The sequence below is a fragment of the Parambassis ranga genome, chromosome 10 (assembly GCF_900634625.1).
Source record: "Parambassis ranga chromosome 10, fParRan2.1, whole genome shotgun sequence".
Lineage (NCBI taxonomy): Eukaryota > Metazoa > Chordata > Actinopteri > Ambassidae > Parambassis > Parambassis ranga.
This window is the reverse complement of record NC_041031.1, coordinates 16493128-16519022: the sequence shown is the minus strand read 5'-3', so window position 1 is coordinate 16519022 and position 25895 is coordinate 16493128. Positions and strand designations below refer to the sequence as shown.

Below are 25895 nucleotides of genomic sequence, written 5' to 3'. Positions count from 1 at the left end.
TTGCTATTTTTGCACTTGCAGCATCTGGTGCACCTGCATCTGTCTGACAGAGGGTAGGTTTAGGAGTGTATGTTTTATCTTTGAAAGAGCCTGTGCCGGGACAGACACTGTATCTGATACAAGGCTCTGTAAGTCAAGTCAATTTAATTTACATAAACCAAAATCACCAGTGCCCATGTGTACTCTCAGGGCTTTTGCAATATGCACACACTACTCTAGCTCTAGCTCTAGTCTTCAGAACTACTTTTTGCAATATGGGGGGAATAAAAAACTCTCCTATTTTGGAGGCCAGTCTGTTAATACAGGTGGTGCTGGCAGTACACAGTGTGCACACACAACAAAAGTTTGTAATGAAGTGAGTTTATCTGGCAACCAGCTGCCAAAATAACATTTTATATTACAAACAATTGTTTGCATTCCCCTTTTAAAATAGAGTAATTTGGAAATTGGATGGTACTTATTGGATATTATGTTGTGTCCTGGTATAAATTAAACAACAACAACACAGCTCATACAACAGATGTCATGTCAGTAGATAGAAATACCAACATCACAACACAGGGCTTTGGGTTACAGCTTCAAACAAGGTGCCAGAAATAGACCCCCCCAAAAAAATAAAAAATAAAAACCCTCATGCCTGAGTCAATCTCCCACTCCATCCAAATACTTCTATAACACAAACACAACAACTTTCAAATATACATAAGTACTGCTCAGTCCTTCAACAGAAATAAAACTGTCATCATTTTAGAGGTGCACCAGGCTTTGTGGAGCTGCAGAGTGCTGAGGGCTGTGCCCACAGTGGTCTGTTTATCCAGCTGTCTGTCTGGATAAATCCACTTGGCTGGAGGCCGGGGAAAGACTCTGCAGTGAAGAAATACATTCTGGACTCACAGTGGATAAAACAGAGGGAAACCCTAATGTGAAAAGAAGGCACCACGCAGGCGGTCTTATTTAATGAACGAGACTGAAAAAAAAAAAAAACTCTGCATGCAGGAAACATATGATCAGCACACAGAAATCAAACAAGAGAAAAGAGCCAACTCTCCCGTCTTTGTTTAGATGTGAGACAAAAAAGGAGAAAAAGATGATGTACAGTCATGATGGGAAATCAATAACTAATCCACCTGGATTACTTCAAAGCTCAAGGTGCTCCGGTAACAAACGGCGTATGACAGCATGTGTGTGTGTGTCAGAAAGAGGAACAAGTGCTTTGTGTTCAGATATTTCATAAAAACAGTTCATAATCAAGAAGTGCTGACAACAGAAATGATAAAAAAGTATAAGCAGAGACATGCAGATGTCACGGTTTGTTGCCATCTTTGAGCGTTTTAGTCTTTATAAACGGCGAAAAAGAAGCAAGGAAGAAAGTAGTACTCTTCCCACGTACATATTTCTCCTGGGGTTCAGGAGTTTTTTGGGGGTTTTCAGTGAAGTAAGAATGCTTGAGAGGAAAATTTAGGTCTGTGAGTGATAAAAGTAAAGTTCCTTTGGAGTGCAGACAGATGATAAAAGAACATTTTTTAAAACTTTTTTATATTTTGGAGGATAAAAACATACATTTTAAATTACATTACTGATACGACTACTGTTTTAAGACTTAGAAGGTCTGTCTTTAATAGCTCTGTGTTACAGTGGCTGACAGAGGTTTAATGTAAACTAAAAATGTTGGGAGCCACTAGCAGTTTTTCTAGGTGACCCATGAGAGCAGTCAGACTGTTCCCCTTCACCCGAGTCTCCTCCTTTTAATCACTGCCTCCTCCCTGATTTCCTCTCTACATCACCCCTCTGGAACTGCCTCTGGCATCTGATGTGTTACTCTAGTAGAGGTTAAAAGGGCCTGCACCGCTACGGTAAACCCACAGGACAGTTTAATTATCTGGACTGATGAGAGCTCTTCTCGGCTTTGTGTGGAAGTGAATCAGCCAAAATCCTGCCGGTCCAGGTAATTCAGTGACTATTGTTCTGTAATGCCAAAGCTAAGCATTTGTACTCAGAAAGTAAGAGAGATCATTAAACTGTGTAGACATTTTACTTGTTTACAATCATAAGCACTGGCATCAACAGTATTTACTGCAAGTATTCATTATGTGAAATGATGCATTAAGGAATGTGGGGGAAATTAAACAAGATTAAAGTATACAGGTAGTTTAATAGATAATAATCAAAGATAAGATGGAGGAACCCTCACAAAAAATGTGATGTGGTTTTTTTGGTCATCTTTATTATGGGTTAAAATGAGCAGAAGGGCGGAGCTTAAGTGGAGCTGAGGTTGACATCAACTTCGACAGCAGCTAAACCTTTAATTATGAATAACTTCAATCCTTCATTCTTGTATGACTGTAAACATGTCTGTGTCTATAAAGGAGGACATTTTCACAGGGAAGTCAATGGGGAATAACTCGTTTTTTGTGCCACCCTCAAGTGGTCATTTGAGGAACTGCAGTAATCGTCACATTTACTTTTCAACTGTGGGTGTTGCTGTTTGATATGTTGTTGCTAAATGTATTGTAGTAATAAGTACAACATGTCCCTCCCAAAGAACAAATCCCTAAAACTTCACTCGATAAAGTTACATTTCAATCCTTCTAATACAATGTGATTGAGGCACTGGCACAGGCCTAATAAGACTGAATAAGTGAAAGCACCTGCATGGCATATGCAGGCTTATGTTTTTAGTCTCTTACTCAATGCACCAACCAAATCCAAATAAGCACCTGGTTGTAGCTTTGACTGAAGGCAAAACCTGTCACAGAGACTGATTAGGTGTAAGAGCAGGTTAATTGACCTGACTCAGAGCAGACATTTGGACTTTTTCAAACACAGGTGCAGGTAATAACACCACTAATTGCTGCATTCCATTTATGTGTGCTGGTTTCAGGGCAATGATGGATCATTAGTGTTCTTACTTACACCTGTGCTTTTCCTGCTATGAAACAGTTAAAAAGGTCCGCTGTAAATAAAGTTCAAAGAAAGACTCTCTGTGGGGGGTCATCGGTACTCTTTACATACTCGGTCTGGAATATATAATCTTGTTATTTGTATGTCCATTTTCATCTCCGCTTTACTCTGGCAGAACTGGAGTCGTTTATTCTACCGATCTGTCCTGAACAGGCACACCTTTACAGAAAGCAGATCTGGATCTGACCAAACCACGAGCTGTATGCAAACACAAAGCAGTAAGATAGGGTCTTATTGTCTTGAAGGTTCCTATAGGTCTAAAAGCTCTCCTTACATTTCATTTTTTAGCTCTCTGTCTTTATGAAACACTTCCCTGCCACTTACGTCTTCTCTCTTTCCTTCCTGGTAGGAGGCTTTTATTTACTAAATCTGAAATATGTCATGCTTGTGTCTATGCGTATGTGCATGTATGCATGTGTGTCTCCCTTAATATTTCCCAAGGAGTGCATTTGGACGACTGTTCATCACCACGCACATACACGTGCGCACACACACACACACACACGTATCCATCTACACACACACATAAGGCTGGCATATTTCAAATATGAAAGTGCATTTCAGCTAAGAAGTGGGAAGTGATTTATAAAAGGCTTTAGGGAAAGGCTTTCTACTGAGGAGAGACAGAAAAGACATGGCAGAATAGCTCTTTAGAGAGAGAGTGGGAGGGTGCTGCTGAACCTAATGTTATAGATAGCAGAGGAATCGGTGAGGCTGGATATTTTAGTGCAAGATCAGAATACAGTAGGCTCAACCTCGTGAAGACAAAACAGAAGAATCTGGGATAAAAATCCCCCAAAAATGACACTTTACCACCTTAATGACAGACCGGGCTTAAACTATGACCCCGTATATAATTTTGGTTTGTCACAAGTCCTGACTGACTGAATCATTTTCTAGTGTTCAACTGTTGTATTGGTGCTTCATATTAACCTATAATTATTAGCAGAAATGTAAGTGACCAGCACAGAAGCACCAAATTAGTAGTCATATACTTAAGGCAAAACAGCTGGTATTTACACAGGTAGTAGCCTACTGTGAATAAATAATTGTTATCTAACGCGTGTTTGACATTTTTGTAAGATCTGATATATTTTCCTGACCCTAACATAGCCCTTGTCTCCTGTGTGAGAGTCTGCACTTCACCTTTCTCAAGTCATAACATGTTTTATTAAGGGAGCCAACACACCGAATACTGGTGAGAGAAAACTGGAAAACAAAACAAATCAGCATGTCATGCTTAAATTGCTTACTTACACACTGATCCAAGCTGGCCTAAGTCATATCAGTCTCCAGCTTCCTTGTCTTTGTGTGTGTGCGTGTGTGTGGACACACACCATCCTAAGACTGATTACCAGCTCGTAATCCCATCTTGGTGACTCAGCTCAGTTTCTTTATACCAGCATACTTATTTTAAATGACTAAAGCAGCCAGACATGACAATCCACTTTCTCATCCTTCAAGGCCACAGCGGCAGACAATCTGCACTCAACAGTGCAGTCACAGACAGAGTTACTGAACTAAATCCACACGCTGACCGCTTCACATATCAACATTTGGAAAAAAACTGGCCACAAGCAACATCCCTTTTTACGTCAATTTAAAAACTTTGCAGAGAGTTTTATTAATTGTCTACATATTTCCATCGATATTTGTTTATTTGCTACGTCGTAAAAGAAAAATAACCAGAAGGAAAAACTGCCAAAATTAATCAGATGTTTATGATAGGAATGAAGCGGCAGCTGAAGCTTAATTCTGCTGCACAAATTAATACAAATAATCAATTTGGAACAGCAACAAATGAAAATATATACATAATTTCATTCACTCTCAAATTGAACAACATAGTGCAGTACTGTGGACTACTGAAATAAACATTCAACACAGGCTTGGTACCTGGCATGAGTGGCTGACCGGTCATCCCCATGGGAGGCATCCCCAGGTTATTCATGGCTGTTGCCCAGGCGTTGGGGTCTGACATGGGCATCGTCATTGAGTTGGACTCCATTGTCATATTACAGATACCTTCTGCAGAAAGACACACAGAAAAAGGACAGAGAGAGGAGTCAGATTTCAGTGTGACCTTCAAAATCATCATGACAAAAGGGTCACGCCTGGAGAGGAATCGTGCTACACCAAAGACTGAGGTAGGTTTTATCAGTGTGTTGTTGTCATGGCATCCCCAGTCACCTCCTTTCTACAAATTATCCCTTTAAGAGTGTCTGAGGGAAGAGGAGGGGGAGGGGAGTTAGGGGATGAGAGGGGAGGGCAGTCTGACACCGCAGTGACTGTCACTGAGAATCTATTCATCCCGGTGCGGCTGTTTGTTCGGCTGCTGCACAGAGGTTCAAAGGCCTGGCCTTTTGACACTTTCTCTCTCACTGACCTGCGCTTAGAGTCACTGCAAAAAAGGAGCTCCATGACTGCCAAGAAAATAAAGAGTCTGGCTTTAAAGCTGAAGCAACGTGCACAATATGGATTCATCTACAGACAGTGCACAAGAACATACTCTACGGCATCCGTTTGTAAGCCAGAGTATGAAATAATAAAGTATTAAACAGGATTATCATGGGACTACGCACAAATCCTGATGCTATCAGGTGTTTGCCAGGCAGTCTGGTACTAAACCTTGAAAAACCTTGAAAAATCTCCAACTTAGCAGGACAAATAAGCACACTTCATCTCAAACTGACAACCTCAGACTTGTGGGTTCCTGCCAAGTGTTGCATAATAAAGCAAACATATTTAAGTCCCCATAACAAAAACCCTGCAGTGAAGTCAACATGAACGCATCGTACATTCAACCTGTGGCTCGTTTTCCTCGTCTGCAGTCTATTTCACAGCTCTAAATGCTTTTTAATTCTCTCCTCTGGTCGACCTCTTTCTCTCTGTCAGACCTGTAAATTGCTGTGACTGCTGGCCGAGCCAAGCTGCCCTCTTCTCTCCTGATGCCAAAGCCAACACTGCTGTTAATAATGAGAAGTGCTGCACCCTGCACACACTTCACACCTCAGAAGGTCTGTGGCAGAGCCCCACTGTGAAGCTAACACTGCTGTGTGTGTGTATGTGTCTGAACAACAACTTCTATATTGGCATTCCTGGTGTTCATACACAGCTGCCGATGTGTAATAATGCTGTTTGCCTCTTGCCTTGCCTCTGTGCTAGTAATTTCAGAGCTGTCTGCCACAGAGAGGCCTGATAAAACAGACAGTGTCCGTGTGCCACTGAGATAATGCTGCTGACGAGGACCTCACTGGCTTGTTAACTTACACAACCCTATTAACTGAGCAGTTTAAATGAAGGAGGAGAAGAGTGGCAGTGATCTCTTTTTATAGCAGTTTTATAGCAGCTTACGGTACAATAAGGTTGTCACTATAACACTGATGAATACACATACTCAGGCTTTGACCGGTGATGCCGGTATCTAAGACCTCTCGCTTGGCTGATTCATGGGCATTCATGTTGTTCATATTAAAAAAATAAACGTAGGTTATACAAATTGCTTAGCTGAAGTTATGATGAATAAATATTTTAAAAAAATCTGCATTTAATTTTGTCCCTCAAACCTAAGGATGTAAATGAAAACAGCACAAGGCTGAGCTTTTGAATGGAAATAACTGCACAGGTCATCGGGACTTAAACAGAATGTTCCTCAGTGGAGGACAGAGCGCTTATTGAGTGTGCAGCTCGCATTCAAAGTCTCATCAATGTGACTGACTGGGTCATAGATGGTGAGGTTTACTCAAAGTGTAGGTCAAGTTAACTCAAGCTGACCCTGCAGACCAATAGACTGCTTGTAGTCACAAATCCTACTCTGCATCCAATGTGTGTGTGTGTGTGTGTATTTTCACCCCTGTAACCCTCTGATCCAGGTATTCTTGTGTTCTCTCACACACACGTGGACCCTTTCCTTTTTAAATCAATGATTCTTTTCAGACTCCTGTACGTCAATCACTGAGGGCTTTTGACTTTGGCATGACCTTGAGGGCAGGAGTTAACCCTGGCTGCACCTAAAAGAACCGTCCTACACAATCACGTCAATATATAGAGCTGAGGGAGGAATAGCAAACAGCTGCTGAACACACGTGTGCACACTGAGGTGGATACACACACACACACACACACACACACACACACACACACGAGTTCACCTTGCCACAAAGGATATAATGCAGGCTGCCAATAAAGGAATCAATGTTGGTAAATATTTAACAGAAAACGGTTTAGTTTGTTGTTTTGAAGCCAATTGTCTGCACGGAGTAAAATGTAGCTAATTGAATCCCACAGTTTCTGTGTTTACTCCACAGTCAAATGATCAGAACACATTAATATGTCAAATTAATTTCAGCTGTTGGCTCAAGTTACTTTGAGCTAATTATATAAACTGAACAATCTAATCATGTGCAGCTTAGACCTTAACTCTGCAGGCCTGAGCTTATTACATGTAAGTCTGGTTAAGCTTGGCTTGATTTAGACAGTGAGGGGGGCTACAGTGGAGGTCACATCTCTTTTCACAGGTGTTCCCAATATTTAATAAAAATGTAGCAACCTAAAGGACATACTGTAATAATAATATACCATGAAGGTCAACCAATGTGCAATAATAAGTTAATAGATTAGAGATGCCTAAAAAAAGGTGTCGTACTTTTCCCTAACAGTACTGGCTGTTCTCCTAATTTAATTGACTCAAGTTACTGTTAAGAGCGATGCGATCTAAAAAGCAGTAGTTAGAAGCAGCTGCATTTATTCTCCTGGGAGCAGACATTGGAGAGCAGCAGATTCTAATAGAAGTGCGTTGTTGGATGATTTCTATACTAGAAACAAACGCTGGTTGCTCTGAGAATACATCTTCATTTCTAGTTGACCATACATTAACTCACTAGCCCATCTAGTGGGGGTATTTCCACTGCTATCTGGTTAGTATGCTAACATTAGCAGGTTGTTCTTGATGTTTTAATCAACTAAAACACACACCCGCACAGGAAATTCAGATGGCTTAAAAGGCTTATGATATAAAGTAAACTAAAATAACTGATAGTTTAGGGCATGCTGTTAAGAGACCACCCTGAGTGCAACTCCACACCAGCATCACCATGATACATTGTAGATATTGCCCATGGCAATTAAAGTGATGGTGATTTTGATTCAGCTGGGGTTCACCCAGCTCAAGGTTTTGCTGATACTTACTCTCTGCAGGCTGTGACCAGCTTTTAGCTCCTCTAAAAGCTCCCCCAGGAGGCAGATAGAAAATTAAGTCATTTAAAGGCCCATTGGCCGTAAGCCCCAACAGCAGGCAGAGAGACGCTGGGGGCCATTTAGTCTGAAATGCACATGGTTTTAACAGCTAACTACAGGTTTATTACAACCTCTAGAGAGCCAACTCAAAAGGGAGCTGAAGAGATGAGAGAAGAGTGAAAAGTAGAAATGAGAGCTACCTCAAGTTAAACCTTGAACACTGCAGCAATGAATAAAGTAAAGGGGTCTAATGACAGTCATTATCACAGAGAGCGAACGGCAAAAAAACTACTATCATGTATAATGCCAATAATTAGTTCCAAAAGCTGTCCTCCACATGGAGGAGAACATAAAAGCCCAAACATTTGTTCATGGCGACATTCTGACTCTTTGGCCTTGGACACAGTATCAGAGGAGTAGTCTGACATTTTCTGTGTGGAAAGATAAGTGAAGTATCCACACTTATGCATAGGAAAAAAAGCCTTAAGTGCAGATCTTCTCTCTGAGAGTGGATGACCCCCTGACCTTAATCCTGTCTTGAACACAGGTCTGTAGGTTTGTGTAGGTTTGTGTGTGTGCGTTTCTGAATATAGGATGTAGGTCAAAAGACCACCTCATATACATTTGGAAAAGAAAAACCTTACAATGTGAGATAAAAAAAACATCAGGATGCAATTGAAGGATGTTTAGAGGACGAGTTGAACAACTTTATGAAAAAATGATAAAAGCCTTCTGAAAATAGATAAATGTGCTCATAAAAATCACTCTATGACTCTACTATGCGCCTACCACACAGACACACACACACACTGTGCCTGTTAATAATGCATGACTGCCCTTCTCTCCGCCTCTTTGATCTGTTAATTATGATAAAACTGGTAGGGGTCTGGTGATTAGTGATGGCAGAGCCATGAGTGCCCTGAGTGTTTTACTACATTGCGTCTCATTTAGGACCAGAAAAGAAGACAACAAAGAGAAGATGTAAAGATGGCAAAAGAGGCTTCAAAACAGTCTGGCCTCGTGGGGGTTAAAAAAAAAAAAAAAAAAAAAAAAAAGGTTGATGATAAGAAATATGGGTCACATAATACATCTACATGTATAGGACAGGCAGACTCAGTAGTGGTGTCTGAGTCATTCATTTAATCAGGTACTTTGTTTTATCCTTCTATCATGTTGTTGCATATGCAAATGCTTCAAAATAAAAGCCCTTTTAAGAACAGCTTTTAATTTGAAACTGTGACATGCTTTCCCCTTTTATAACCCATTTATTACTGTTAAATCTGACTGGTGTGGCTACTACTACTTCTAGTCTTTTTATTATTATTAGTAGTAGTAGCCACATCAGTCAGATTTAACAGTAATAAATGGGTTATAAACGGGGAAAGCATGTTATATACTGCCTGTTGAGAGTGCATAATGTCATTACTGAAGACTGGTGGTTTGTAAACAGTTATAGAATTTCATTATCCTCTATTCCTGAATGAGAGACAACCTGAGGCATTTTCTGCAGAGTGAACTTCAGCAGGATAGAGCTTTGTTTAGTCTAATCTGAAGTCACTAAAGCTCTTCTGGAGGGCAGAAGTAGCAGAAAACTTTTAGTGAGCAACAGATGTCTGCAAATAAATCCACAGCAATTTGATAGCTGTGAGTGAGTCCATGTTGCCCATCAGGTGGCCTGTGGAGGCTGTCAAATCAAATTACTGACTCTGAAATTGGATTGGAAAAAAATAACCCGAACTTCATCTAACACAAAAAAAACAAAAACAACAACAAAAAAACACTAAAAAACACTAACAGACAAATGTACATCCAGTGAACATTATTGTCCAATCAAAAGCTCATAAAGACCCAAGTATTTGCAGCTGATAATTTAATGAGTCAAAGGGTACAAACTCCTATTTTCCACAGAGGAGTGAAATTATTCATCAATTTGCTCGGCTGACCCACAGACACCCTCATCAGAATGTGATCATTCCCCCCCACATGGTTATTAAATCGATTTCAGCAGACTGAAGAAGCTGTTCAGCCTTTCACTGATTTAAGAAAACAATCAAACTATTTAAAGGGAATATTCACCCTATCATCTAATATTCAGTGTTTTCCTGTGTCTCTGTTTATCTGGATGGTTTTGGAGATTTCTGCCCTCTCACCAATATAATTGACCTAGATGGTACTCTGGTCTGTGATGCTCAAAGTGGCAAAAATACAATTGAAGCACTTGACGGCAATGTCTTCTTCAGCTATTTTATGAAGAAGATATTTTCTACCAAACAACACCCAGCTACTGAAACTACATACACACTGAGGTAGGACTTCTGGAGACATAACTCTTTAATAATATTAATAATTTGGTAATGAACTGTCCTTTTTAACATGAAGAATATTACATTGTTTGTATATCTCAGAGCAACATCTTAAAACATACGGCTGGTACATTCACCCAATAACGTGTAAAGTCCCAGGTCCAACAAAAGCCGCTGCTCTTGCTGCAATATTTACATTTTAAAGCGATAAAGTCATTATTATATTCATTACATTCATCCAAACAAACCATCCACATTGAGAGGAACTGGATGAAACTGCTGACATAATAAACCAGCCAAAATTACAGCTGCTCTGTCATGGCTCCAACGAGCTTTGCTAAGCAAGTACAGCCAAATGCCTAATTTCAATTCCCTAAATGAGTTTCATCACTGGGTTTGAAATGGCTCAATGCTGCAGCTGAGTCTTTAAAAAAAAAAAAAAAAAAAAAAAAACATTGCATGATTAGACTCAGCTATGAAGCAACGATGCTGCGCTACAGTGCACATCAGAGGCTCAACATGACAACAGGCGATGACAGAAGAAAACGCAAAAGACGCAGCGATGCACAGTGGACATCAGCATTTATCTCACTGAGGAAGAAGTCTCACTGAAGACTTCCCTGATAGGCAGATTACTTATAGTAAACAACCTCAATTTCTGCTGCCTTATCAGGAGCTATTTCTATACAAATGGAGCAGAGGCCTATGTGTTTGTGTCAATGTTGTCAAGGAGGAACATCCGTTCCTGGACAGGAGCATGACTCTTCCCTTCCTTATCGGGCTGAGGGAGGTGACAGACAAGAATAGATTACTCTGATATCTTGGGAAAGAAAGGGGGAGAGGGGAAGGGATATAAGAAGCATGAAAGTGAGGAAAAGGAGAGATCATGAACAGAGCTGTAACCTCAACACATCAATACCATCAGAGCCTCCAAACTAATGTACTGTTGGTTGTTAGTGGAGTCTATAAAACAACAGGGCATGTCTGTAAAGTGTCACATGTCTCTAAAAGTGTCACATGTCCGTAAGAGTGGTGTTAGGTGTAAATCAATGAGGGCAACCTGCCAGACTGCTGAGGTTTCAGAAATGCTAACATTTGATTTCTTTATCTCAGTTTGGTGACTTGTGAACAGAAAGTAAAAGCAGCAAATTGTAAAAGTGGAAAAGCAGCGAACTCACAATAAAGTGTCTCACAGCTTGACTTATGTTTTCCAGATAAACTCCTCTTAGATTCTGTGGTCTGAATAGGTTGAAGTGTTTTTCTTTGTAGTGACACAGATGGATGTAATGCTCCATCTCTAAGTAGAACCGAAAGTTCACCCACAGCTTGACTGAGTTAAGAGCTGCGCACCTACACGGGACTGCTACAAAAGCTTCAAAGCCTGTGCCAAAGCCGACAATAAAAACATATTTAGCACCTTTTTTCCTCCACTAATTGCCAGCATGAACGCAACCATGTAAACAGCCTTTGGCTGTGCCTCTTTTCAAACATGATCCCTTCCCTGCTACTTTGTTCCTCTCTAAGAGGAGACTAATTATATTAAAACAAAACAATATTTGTATTTAATCTATCAGATTTCCTATTAGCCCCATGTTAATTAGGAAAGATAATGATGGCACGCAGGTGCAGAGCGGAGGTCAACGATACAGGATTTTTGGGGCCAATGTCAATGCTGCATACATGAAGTGCCAAAAGAATGGGTTTAAAGAATTGTGACTGATGAGAGAAATGTGTACTTTAGAAGAAAGTAAGACCAACTAGAACTAAAACAGTGCTTCAAGCATAAGAATCGCTGCATGACTGACAGGCTGCAGGAGCAATGGTCTTAAAGATTTAACAAAACAGATGCTACTAATCCAAAGGAACGAGGAGACAGGAAGTCACTTTAATGAACATGCTTATGGAAATGGCTGACACCCTTCTGTCCGCACTGACAGCAGCAGAGAGTCGCCCAATTACAGAGAGGCAGGTTATTGTGCTGTATTTCTGTCACACCTGGGAAAACAATGCAACACAAGTGGAGGGGGGTATCACGAGACAAACACTGGAGATGGGAGCTGGGGTTTTTTTTCATCTGTTGCCTTATTAATCTGAACAGGTACAATAAACCAGTGAAGCACTACTGTGTGAAGCCTGACAAATCAAAGGCATCCCAGTCACAAGCAATGTTTGTGATGTGCATTTCCCTCCAAACACCTCATCTTATATTTACACTAGTTGCCCCGATCTCATTACCGAGCAGAAGAAAATTGCTTCTCATTTTAATGTGCAATTGATGTACAGCACCTATTCCACTGTCCTGGAGGGAGTAGATGAGTGACAGCGGTGGAGACTATGCATTGAAAATCCCTTTTTAAGCTAGCCAAGCTGTCATATCATTAAATACTGATTTGTGAGTGGGCAATCTAATGGTACAGATGAGAAGAAACAGACTATTACCCAAAAATCAATGTAAACAGGAGCGATGTAATAGACATTTTAATCACTTGGAGGTGTGCAAAAAGGAAAGAATGAAATTGGCACTGCATCCTTTGGGACGTGAGCTACTAATTTATGAGATACACGTGTGTTTAAGTGGTTAAGACAAACTGCTTCAACCAGATGAACTATGTTTAATCCTGAACAGTTTTACTATGTAAGCAAACACGATTCAATAAAAGATCCAATTACTTTTATTAGATGGTTTACACAGACCTGAAATTGGTTTTAACATAGTGAAGCTCATCAGCATTTATATTGACAGAAATACAGTACATGACAGCAGCAAGGAAGACACTATGCATATGTGTGGGTTAAATTATGAATAAGGCACTGGGGCTGCACCCAACAATTTTTTCACTACCAATTTTGATTACTGCTCAGCCATTAAAATGTCAGGAAATGTGCCCATGCTATGATTTCTCTATATAATACACTGCAATTCATTTTAATGCAATAAATAATGTTTGTTTTTATTTTGTCAAATGGTACATAAGAGATATCTTTATAATGTTAATATAAAGTTATTTTAGCCTGACTGATTCTTTTTTTTTGTGGTGGTGAAAAGAAAAAGTGAATGTATATTCATAAAAATTTAACTTACTGACTGTTTTGGTGTTAAAATATTGATATTGTGCTTCAGATAGCTTTACTTCCTCTTTGTTCTGGACTTCAGCTGGAAAGGTTTGATATTTTTTTAATGTCCTGTTTATAGTATATTCTGTATTTTTGCTATAAATCTCTTTGTTTGGTCCCGGTCCAAAACACAATGCAGGGTTAGACACAAGTCTATAATTCAGGAAATATTCATAATTTATAGACATGCTGTGTCCATAAGGAGGCCGCTCACTTATTATAGAAGTGAAAACTAGAATAACTGTCTCTCGGCCAGACAGTGTAGTTGCAGTTTACATTTGTCTATATGATGGTGATGAAGAAGCACTTCAGCCTGTCTGTAATTAAAATGCTGCACAATATCTTACTACATTAGTATGATAATCACTTATTTTACACAAAACATCCATTTAAAATTTACCAGACCACTTTAAAGCCTGGTATTCAGAACTGCACCCACAGCGATGGCCGCGTCAAATTGTAGTTTTGGGGGAAAATGTGAGGTCATATTGACCTATGTCAACCTGACCAGTGACCTGCAATGGACTGTATATAGGCATTAGATGAACAGCTAAAAAAATATCATTTCTCCAGCCACTGTTGTCCCCAACATTGCAGCACCTGGGAAACATGATGCTGTTACTGCTGAGCGGGCTCGGTGACACAGGAGGCCTGGTCTGTTTGTTGGAGGGTCTGCAGGTTAAAAAAGCTAAACAGTTTTCGTGCAAATCATCAGCGGTGACAGGAATCAATGTGACACATACTGACCGGAGCAGTCATACATCACTCACTCCTAAATGGTGAAAGCACACAATCTGGAACTCAGCTCCACCTTCCTTCTTTGATCCAGATTTTCATGTATTCTTCTACTCTAATAAATGTCCCCATCCTTTTTTTTCAATAAAGACCTACAGAGAACAGATTATGTTTTAAAATTATACTTTGAAAAACTCCAGATTCGAATAGTTCATCAACATATTTGGTCACCCTTTAAGCACTTCTGATTAGAATGGGAATGTAATTGAGCCTTTCATGAGAAGTAATTGGTAAAAGTTCCTGGAGCGTTTTCAGAAAGTGAATAATTCTACAGCAGCACGATGGCAGAGAGTAAAAATGTATATGTTCTAATGAAAAATGATAAATTCATGCAGTGTTAAACTTCCCTGTGAGCTGATCTATTGAGACTTCAAACCTCAGTGCAGAAATAGAAAATGTCACGGTTGTGAATTTATATAAGCATGGACGGTGATGAAATAAGACATTTAGGTACATGTACATCCTATATTAATTTAAGTCTCTCTCTCATCCATTATGTATTACATCAGAACGTGACTTATCATAATCAATTTGCATACCTTCTAGCTGTCTTACAGACCCTATCTGTTTAACAGAAAAATCAAACTCAGACCTCCAATACAAACAACAGGAAGAACAGGGGTTCATCTGAGAAGTAACAGGATGAGCTACAAGTAAATTTAACATCAAAGCTAAGTGAATTCCATAAGGTAAGGAAGCTGCAGTAAAATCTTTTTTAAAAACAAAAACAGAATCGAGCAACAGAGACTTTAATTTATACCGTGGAGAAAACACTCACATTTCCTCAGACAGAGTCAGTGGTTCATGGACAGACTTGAGGAGGAAGGACCTGTTAATGAGTTGTTCTCTAGTCAGGGATCAAGGAAAAAAAACAAGGTGATGCAGAACCGTGAGAAAATATTACCCAAAATCAACAGCTAAGAACAGACAACTTTAAACAACACAGTCCCATGGAAAAAATGCTAAACAGCCAGGCTGCTCCAAACAGCGCCAAAAGGACAAGTAAACATGCTGTAAAAAGGCCCATAGGCTGTAACTGAGAAACCTGAGTCCACTATCTTAAACCACTCAATCCAAATACAGGCAAAACAGCAAGGACTGACGCAGAGGTTCAGCCTCCATCGGTGACACTAAAGAAAAACACTTCAACCTACTCAGACCACAGAATTGAGCACCCAGACTCTTTATTTTCAAGTGTAAGCCTTTATATAATGTATCCTCCTCCCATACAGAAATGATCTACAGATCTACCAGGCTGTAAACATGGTTACTTCTGTTGAAGCCAGCCTCAAGTGGCCATTTGTGGAACTGCTTTGGTTTCATTTCTCAGTACTGGAGGTCGCTGTGAAAATGTGAGGCGCTAACATTTCTGTTGTTACTAGGGGGGTAAAGGTTTTTTTATTGTTGTTTTAAGCCAAACGACCCATCAAGCTTCACTCGAAAGCAGCACAAAACATGTCAAAACACAAAAAGTGTATTTGGCTTCACATTTTGTCACATCTGTTACAACCCTGTCATATAGTTCTATAATTCAGAATAGTACCTTATAGCTAAAGAGCAGTTATACTGATAAAAAAATAGCATCATACATCATCTTGGTGATTCCTGAGCTGGCTCCGTCCCCTGCAATATATTTGAAATTGTCTGTGTTGACCATAACAAAGTGCAGAATCAAAAGAAAGCAAGGACAAAGGATCAATAAAAACGCTGCAAGCTCTGCTTGCCAAAGGAGGATGGATCAGATGGTGGCTTGGATGAGGAGAACAAATGGAACGCCTTCAGTTTTAAGGGGAAAATAAATGCAAAGGATAAAAGCAGTACTTCTGTCTGAATTGTAACTGATGGGAAGCTGAACAGCTGTGAGGGGTAATTGATCCCATGTGTGATGTTAAGCACACAATTCATCATCGATTCTTCCCCGTGTTCATTTCTCAGGGAGGTTAGCACTCTCCAGAACAACAGATATTTAACATTCACATTCTAGATTTACACTTCAGCCCGTTCTGAATCAGCTTCCACTCCGCAGTGCTGCTTTACATCTGTTTTTATATTCATCAGCTTCATTAAAACTTCACAACTGCACGAGAATGTGTTGAAAATAAAAAAAAAGTGTTGTAATCATAGTACAGTGATCGCTATGATGGTCTACTGAGACCTTCATTTCTTTTACAAACACTACAACCACTCTTCCTGTGTTTGCTTCTTATCCCTATTAAATTTCATTGTATACATAATCTCTGACCACAGTAGGGGGTAAACATGCTTAGTATTCCAGCTATAACTACCCTTCCAGGAAGGTTTACCTTCTCACCCTTCAATACACAGATGTCAATGAGCCGCAGACCTCTTGTTAATTTTCATGAAACAGAGCCTGGATAGTAATTTACGCAGCTATTAGGACAAACTGTTCTGCAAAGTAAGTAAAGGAAACCTTAGCCAAAAGGAAGTCGCAGAGAAATCCACAGTGTTTTTTCTGGAGGATTTACAAGCAGAAACCTCCAGAGTGACCAAGTGTGAAGTTCAGAGGGCACTGATTAATTTCCTCCTCAGAGCTGTCAGTGTGTGTCTTTCATCATTCCCAGGAGGACGTGGAGGAGAAAAGAAAAGGACATCCTAAGTGAGGATTTTTATACAGTACAAACATACATATTAATGTGTTTCTAAATCTAAAGGAATCTGAGAGGCACCCGGGGGGGAGATCTCCAACAGATGACTGAAGGTTATGGCAAAGATGGTGGTATAGATGGAAAAAACTCAAGCAGTGACTAAAAACATGGCCATGCAAGCTGACAGTTTTAGTCAATAACAATTAAAATGCAAAATATGTTTTATTCTACTTTAAAGTAAATCTTTGAACTTCAGAAAATGCTGGAGTGGTATAACCTCCTCCAGGTCTTCAGGATTTTCCAGGCAGCCTTTGTCCGGATTTGCAGGCTCGTAGGAGTTTGCTGTTTAACAAGAAGTCAGTACACAGCCAAACTCTTGTTTAGTACAAGAAACACAAATTGAATGTGTCTATTGATGCCTGAAGGACAGTTTGACAACGTCTAGGAGGGGGAAAACAACCCGGAGAGCTTCTTTAAATCTGTTTTCTTTCTCCTTTGAAGTTTAAACTGTCAGAACAAAAGACCGGGGCCTGAGAAAGACAGTCATGGGACTGTCATTCTTTGTTGTGGTAACAGTGCTTCCAGTCCTCACAGCCTGTTATATTATGCCACGCTCGGACAGAAACATTCTTTGATGGTTATGCTTAATCAACAGCTGGAAAAGTCCTGAAGCAAACTGTAAAACAATAAGTGTTGGTGTGACCGTCTTTTTTTATACTCATACATTCAGTCTAATGAAAATAAAGTCACTCTGCAGTGAATAACTTAAAAAGCACTCTCAGTTACATACATATTTCTAAACTGAGATTTGTACAATCTCTCCTTCAACGCATTTAATCACAACACAGCAAAGATTTTAGAAACAGAAAGTAAAGATTTTTTTCATTTTTTGTTGTTGTTGTCTGACAATCAATTTAAAAAAAATCAAAAACCATGTAACTGGTTAACTAACAGCTCTCATGGCAATGTAGTTTCTTCTATTTGTTTTTTTTATTGCCTGCATTCTGCTGCTGAGACCTACAAGCTACTGGGACTGTAAGCTTTGCCTTCGTGACTCTCAGGCTCTCCATCCAACTTACACACACCCACATACCCTTCCATTAGAAAGGCTCTGGGGACTATAGCAAGTCTCACATGAAGTTGTTTGTCCGCCAGGCGAGGCTTCTTGTGCATTAACTAAAAACAGAATCATAATTACTTCCTCAAGATCAATCAAAAAAAATGATACACACAATAAGGAATAATGGCCTGCAGTTCAAAGACGACAGGAAGGAAGTAAGGTTAGTTCAGTTTGACTGCTCAGTGTTCTAATTATGTAGACTTGTAAGCTTAGGACACAATAGCACAAAAAATGTCTTTATCAGCAATTCCAGCTTGTACCCAGGAGACTTCTGGCTACTTCTGCCAGAAAAAAAACATCTGCTAAATCTATGAATATGGCCTGAAACATGACCGAATGGACGGAAATTTCCACAGAAACGTGTGACCCAGATTCAGCAGTGTCAACTGCACAATACTGAGCAGAGAACTGGGGTACGAAGGTTGTTAACCTTGATGACATGACAACCACACAATGGATAAAAGGTGTTTGAAAAGAATAGGTCTACATGATATCAGCATATGGATATAAGCACCATGCTTTCCTCATATCTGTCTGTCAGGGGGCTCTCATGGGGCCTAGGTTGCTATGGCTATTGCACAGCATTCAAACCAGTATATTTAAAAACCCTTGGTAGCATGGCATGGTTTGAAAAAGTGTTATTTGATCAGACTCCACTGGATAAAAATAACAAATGTGTACCGGTACCAAGAATTTTGAACCTATTTTCTATTTTTATCCATTTCAATTTAAGGAGAGTTCAGCTTTCTTTGAACTGTGTGACTCACCTTTTTTTCCAAATTTGTCTGGTTCTAAAAGCACCAATGTGAAGAGCACAGATACAGCGGCACAGGTAGAAGTCTAAAAAAAAAAAAAAAACACAACTTAAAAGAAACTTTCATGTTAAAAAAACTGGCCGATAAAAATGTGTCTGAGCTCCTTTAAGCGGTATTTATCTGGTCTATAAGTCTGCCAGTATGCCAAGCTGTGAGAGGAACAGAATCACCTGAAAACCAGGTTCAGGCCCTAGATTTAGCCCTGTCCGCCCACCGATTCCAGAGCTTCTGTTGTCATCTCTCCATGCAGCTGACTACTGCAGCAGGTGACAGCATCTTATCAGCAGCTGCCAATTACAACATGGGAATCTTATCAGCGGTAGCCAATTAGAACCAGGGGAGTTGCTGTGAGGAAATGTCAACAGCTCAGTGAACTTGCCAGAGCGCTCTTATCTGGCCACGCCTCTTCATCCAGGCAGCTCTCTTTTGAGTATGTCACAGTAACGACTGCAAGTGCAATGTTGTGACAAGAAGGGCTGCAGGAATAGCAAAAGAGCGAACCTCCCTGAAAGACTCCACACCTCCTGAGTGGTGCAATATTTTAGCAGGTTTTCCACAGATACAGGTACAACTTTCTTTCAGCTTGGTGTGTTTAAGCCTTCAGAATATATGAAGAACTGGGCACAGCGAGAAGCTCCGTGTTCTGCCATAAATGCTTTAGGATGAATCTAATTGCCCTCCTCCCAAAAATAAATGTAGAAATACAAAACTTAATGCATCTGGTTACTTGATAGTTTAGGATTCTCAGACACAGCATCTTGACAAGGATGACAGCCAAGACTACATATAAACATCTGTTCAACAATATCCACTGACAAATCAATGACATGCCTCTGCATATCCTTTCCACAGCAGCAGCTGAACACCCATGACTAGAACAAATGTTCTGCTCCTGTGATACTATCTGTTTATGCAGTTCTCATCTCATTCCACTTTGTCTTGCAACTAATGGTTCTAAATTGCACAGACTTTCTCTAAAGGCATTAATGTTCAGTCATCTTACATTTTCACATCATGTCTGATAATGTTTCGTTAAGAAAAACATGCAGATTTGTTTGGGTTTATAAATAATCAAACAACGTAAAATAGCAGAGTGCCCTTTGAAACTGCTCAATCAACTGACCAATTAATCATTTCACATCCAATTAAAATCATTTACCAACAACATCAAACCAGTTTATAATTACAACAATACTGCTTCCTTACACTGCATTGAATGTTGTAGAATATACTGTTCACAAAGCATAATTAAGGCCAAAACAAAAAATGCTGGCTCATGCTGATAATGATTTATCATCAGTAGCACAGACGAACAGACGCTAATAAGATCAATACAACAGAAAAAATGAGAAGAGACACAAGCAGCACATCGTGCTTTTAATGTCACTCCTATGGCTCTAAGTGTAGACAGACACATCCCTGTCACATGTCATCATCAGCTGCATGACTGGTCATGAAATGTAATGGTGACACATAATAGTATATGGACTACCTTTTAAGACCAGGATTCTCTCAGACTGCGACCTCCGTGGAGTCGAGGAGCACTGAATGAGTCATGGTCTGGTGATTTCTCTAGTAAAACTTTCTGAATGGAGGTCATTGCAGTTAGTTCAGTGGTTCATCTTTTCTCTAATGGCAGTATGGTTGACTAGCGCCATGAGAGATACCTTGGGTGGCAGGAACACTGAGATTATGGCTGACAAAAAACATCAGATGCCTGGTAAAAACCCCTTTTTCCTGGAATAGTAACCATGCTGCAGCGTAGACATTTTCTGCAGCACTGTCACACACCATCCACTGTATACTCAAAGCAGAAGAATAGAATAGTTAGTGCGTTCGACCAGTCTGAGCAATCACAGCACCCTTCTCTGTCCATACATTGACTGAGTCATTGGTATATTTTTAAGTATGGACCCATACTGGGCAAGCTTCCATGATCTCACAGCCGCAGTATATTTTGCATTCATTATCTCAGAGGCCATTCCTGCACACACACAGCAGAGCAGTTGTTCTGCGCCCTTGTGATAATATCCAATCACTCCAATCCAGGGAACAGCAAAGGTACACATCTCATAACTGTGTCGATATTTGCCAATAGAAGGGAAAGGATAAAGATCTTTATCTGCCCCAAAAAAAGGACAATATGTGATGCAGTGTACGCAGTGTAAAGCGTAGCTTTCCTCCGAGTGGCTTTGACAAATGGCTCAAACGCTGTTCCGGTCAATGCCATTACAACACAGTTTGGGTTTGAACAACCCTAATCATCTGTAGTGCTGACTTTGGATTAAACCCATTAACCCTCCTCATGCAATACAAACACCTGAGGCGGAAACCAAGCTGAGTAGGGGAGGGCGTCAAAAGGCTGTTAACAAAGCCACCGCTGTGTTGATACAGTCATCACCACGCTAGAACAGCCTGCGGCCTCCACACTGTATCAGAATTGACTCTTCTAAAGCAAAGTACTGTACAGTCAGTAAAACTTTAGCTGCATCAGCAGCCATGTCTCCTTTAATTGCTCTGATTAGCAAGTACTTAAAATATACTGCAGTGAAAAATATATGGGTTGTATCTCTTGTATAATTCTTTTTACTGATGCCAAACTGGATTTCCCAAAACTAGCATGTCACCCATGACTCTTCTATTATTCTACTTTAAGTACAAATGCATCACTGCAGGCTGTGATGTTCAAGAGAAGGTCTCAGTCCTGCTACAAAAGTGCAAATAACATCACAGGTTGAATCCCCATGCGCACAACCTGCGTACAAAATGTAACTAGGAAATCTTGTGAACTTCTAACCATGTCATGTCGTTCCTCCACCCACGCAGAAGAACAATATTATCTCTGTGGACTACCAGAGAAGGAGGAGGGTAGTGAATAAAGGGAAGCCAACAGCAGCAGCCAACAGCAGCAGCCAGACACGGAGCGGTGAAAGTGCATTGTCAAAGTTTGTTCACCATATAATAAGACTTTGGCAGCACAGAGTATATCCATCTTTCTTGTATGTCAGAGATTCTGTGAGAGAAGGCGAAAAAGAGACACATCTAGAATAGTGGCAGACTTCCTTCTAATCCATCACATTTCCTAACCTGCAGAAAAAAGGGATCTGAGGAAATCTGGAGTTCGTACAGACAGAGAGCAGGAGACTGGTGAAATTTGAAAAACATGGTGGTTATGAATGAAGTTGAGTCAGGATCCCTGTGACACCAAAATGTATTCTTAAGAAAATGACAGGCATTAAATGAGTATACTAGTGATAAAAAAAAATAAAATATTTCTGAGGTATTTAATACTAATACTCAGGGGGGACCTGTCCAGGGTGTACCCCGCCTCTCACCCATAGATAGCTGGGCTCCAGCCCCCCCATGACCCTGCACTGCAGGACAGATGCTGGTTCAGATCATGGATGGATACTCAGTGGGAAAAAAATGAAGAAAATATATAGCAAAACATTTAATACGGTAACGTTTTTTTTTTATGTTACGGCTAATACCCTTACAGACCGCTCTGACATCAGCACTCTCCGGGTTGTGTGTACTGTTGTGTGCCCCACATGATAAACAATAACTTACAGGATGATAGGACACACTATCAGTGGCACTATCAGATTCCTTCCTGTTCTGCAGAAGGCATCACATCCAAATATGAAGTGAATAAATATCAGCAAGTTTGATGATCCAACAACTCACACTTGGGGTTGGTTTAAAGTTGAATTGTTTATCATCTGGTCGTTTCTGCTTTGGTATGTTTCTACTGTCCTGGTAGTGTAAAAAAATGGTGCCAAAAAATGTGGCAGCATGATGATGAAGAAGAGGGAAGGCACAGGAGACATTCAGCGTGTTGGTTTAGAGCAGTAATGTCAGGCAGTAAGAGGCAGCTGGTGTGGATCACTTAACCCGGCTGGAGGATTAGAGAGAAGACAGAAGGAGAGAGGAGGGGAGGGATGGATGGAGAGAGGGAGGCAGGGAGAGGTGTTGATAGAAGAGGAGGGGGAGCTGCAGGGTGTCTGTGATGAACATGCTGCTGTGAGCACAGTGCTAGTTGAAAACAGGGAGATTCCTGCAGATTCTCAGGGAGGTGACTGATGTGGGAGAGCAGAGATGATAACAAGGAAAATGTCTTTTCTATAGTGTGGTCCCTTTTTGCTTTGATTTGCTTGTAACCTCTGCTCAGGTTTTGTGTTTGTAATCACACCTTATAACATATTGTCATTCTGTTTTATACAGGTGTGTCTATCTCTAATTATAGTAGAGAAGTATAAGAAGTAATGCAACACTAAAAACACCAGAGATTTGCTGAAAATGAATTTTAGTTCATTTGTAGTAGAAAAAAAGCTCATCCACCATGACAATATGAATAATTCATCAAGTAATCCACCCTATCTGGGAGAGTGGTTATTCTTTGGTGTTTTGGGGGCCGCCTCAGACATGCAGAGATCTGAACAGTTGCAGGCTTCATGAACGACACTGTAGCTAAAACCTCTAAAACAGCCTTTACATTTGTAATTGAACCATGTGAGACCTTAAATCTCAGAGCGGCCTTCTCTGTTAAGAGAACATGCACTCAACAAGAGGAAATGGCGGATTCTATTTCAACTGAAATGACGATGGAGGCTGGGAGGGCTGAGATGCAGAGGAAGTGCTGCATAGATTGCAGATCTCTTGTGATGCTTTAATTTATTTAAAGTGTCTTCATGTTCTCCCCTAGATTGCTAGGCCAGTAATCTGGTATACAGGGCTTATGCCTGTGAACATCTTCTCAATTTATTGTGTAATAATTACATCCATTTTTAGAGTTTTCATGAGATCAGGATGACTTCAAATATCTTGTGTCTGTCAGTTTATATATTGTACTTTGGCTTTAAATGTTTCATTGTGTCAGAGCCTGGACTTAAAGTGTGTTTTTTATGACAACACAAGTTCTACAAGGATACAATTATCTGTAGGAATTGTTTTGGGATTTTAACTTTACTATAGATACATACAAGTATGGAAATAAACAAGCAGGAGTCATCTGTTTACTTTGCAATGACCCACTATTTACATGTTTATTACACAAACTGCTAATTCAATCCATCTTAGAGAACAGTAATCTTTTTTGTTTCCCTCTTGTTGATACAACACTTCCAAATACTAAAACTCTGGCCTGCAGGGCATGTGTTGATTAAAAATCAATTTAGCACACATGCTGAGATAATGACCAAAACAAAATGGCCAAAAAGACATCTTGTTTGGACATTCCCCCCAAGGCTGAATGATGAGGAGAAAACTCATCTAACAGCTAATTATCTTCTCTGCTGCAGTGCCTGAATACAGGTAACAAAAAAAAAAATAAAAAATGACCAAATTCAAAGCAACCCGGATCTATTTGCTCTGATGAGACGCTTCTGTTTTTGCACCAGAATGGTTTCAGAGCTCGAGCATTGCTTAAGGCTTTGCCATTAGTTTTAGCGTGAGTCTACAGACACACCAGAGCAGAGCGCTTTCTGGTTATGAATTATTTAGATTTCGTGTTTGTAGGCTTTTGCAAGATGAGGTGAAATGGCAGTAAATCCCTGACCACCGCAGCATCAAGATAAGTGGCAGGAAGCAGGACAGCACAATTAAAAAATAATAGTGGAGCCAAATGGGAAAAGAGGCATGGATGAACTCCATTTATTCCCCCCCCCTCACTTGGTGATCATCTTTACAAGAATATCTGCAAAGTCCTCTTTGACCTGGATCAAAAGTAGCCTTCAATGATTTGAACTGTATATATATATATATATATATATATATATATATATATATAACACTTCTCTAAATACTCAGATGCTTTATATGACTGTGCGGGCACACATCGTTCATAGAGGCACACAGGCGTGCAGTCTTTATCTCTCCCAACGCAGCATTAGAGACAATTGAACTCTTATGTTGTGACTGAAGCGGCAGGATCCCAGATGAAATTCGAACGTGGCGGGGCCCATTTGGATCTTGTTATGCATTTCAATCACTATTCTCCTACACTCAAAACACATATACTGTGTTGACACAGAGTCCTTCACAAGCATGCAGCTGCTCCTATCCAGACTTGACACTTCAGAATGGGATTCAAAATGGTTGCATATATCCTCTTTGTGAGCTAATGAGTTGATTCCTAATGTCATTATGTCATACTGTGTCTCCCATCCATCAGCATCACTCTAAATCTTCCGTGTCACTGTGTGGCCTCAGCATCACAAAGACTGACATCCAGCTGTAGATCTCCCCTGCTTCAGCTCACAGCAATCACAATGGTGTACATACACATACACACACCTACCTCTGTGGGACAATGACACAGCCATACATCTCAATGGATTGTCATCCCTGACAGCTTAAGAAGCCCATTACATTATTTACCTTCAAACAGCTCTTTGCCAGCCAGCAATGGGGCAGGGGGAGTCAATGACATCACATTACATTCCCTTTTCTTATACTCAAATCCATTACTTTTCAAAACCTGTCACACAAAAAATGTAGGGAACTATTATACGCTACTTTCTCAAATGTGAAACCACATTCAGTTCATTGGACTGTGGCTTATACATGGGGGTTTCTGTGCTTCACACAGAACGAAATCCAGTCAGACTAAAAACCAGTTATCATGTAGAAGACCATAGTGAAAGAGACATCACATACTCACACATTTTCTACTGACAAATTGCTTTTGACAATAGTAGCTGAGAACTCCTTTCACCACCCTGTCCTAACCAGGAGATCAACAGTAGTGGTCAAACTTTTAAAGTATTGCCATCTGCTTTCTTCCGTGTTTCATTCTTTTGTGCTTCAATTTTATGGCTGCATCCCTTCAAAGTACATCTGAAAACAGTGTGTGATGTAACAAGTCTGTCCCATTTAAACAGACTTGATTGTAGAGAGCGACTTGATGATTCTCCCAGGTCTCATAGGATGAAACGAATAGACTCTT

The 25895-nt window shown here is 40.2% G+C and overlaps 1 protein-coding gene across 6 annotated transcripts in view; it reads right to left on the bottom strand.

Moving 5' to 3' along the window:
• The window catches only part of enox2 (ecto-NOX disulfide-thiol exchanger 2), a 137998-nt gene that overhangs the window by 40272 nt on the left and 71831 nt on the right, over positions 1-25895 (bottom strand). For 3 of the 6 annotated variants that reach the window (XM_028416779.1, XM_028416780.1, XM_028416781.1), the window contains one exon: positions 4858-4989. In XM_028416779.1, coding sequence (XP_028272580.1) covers positions 4858-4989 — 132 coding nt within the window. Of the gene's footprint in view, positions 1-4857; positions 4990-18107; positions 18164-18901; positions 18975-19119; positions 19148-25895 lie in introns of those variants that run through there. The other 3 variants (XM_028416783.1, XM_028416782.1, XM_028416784.1) reach the window with 3 other exon arrangements.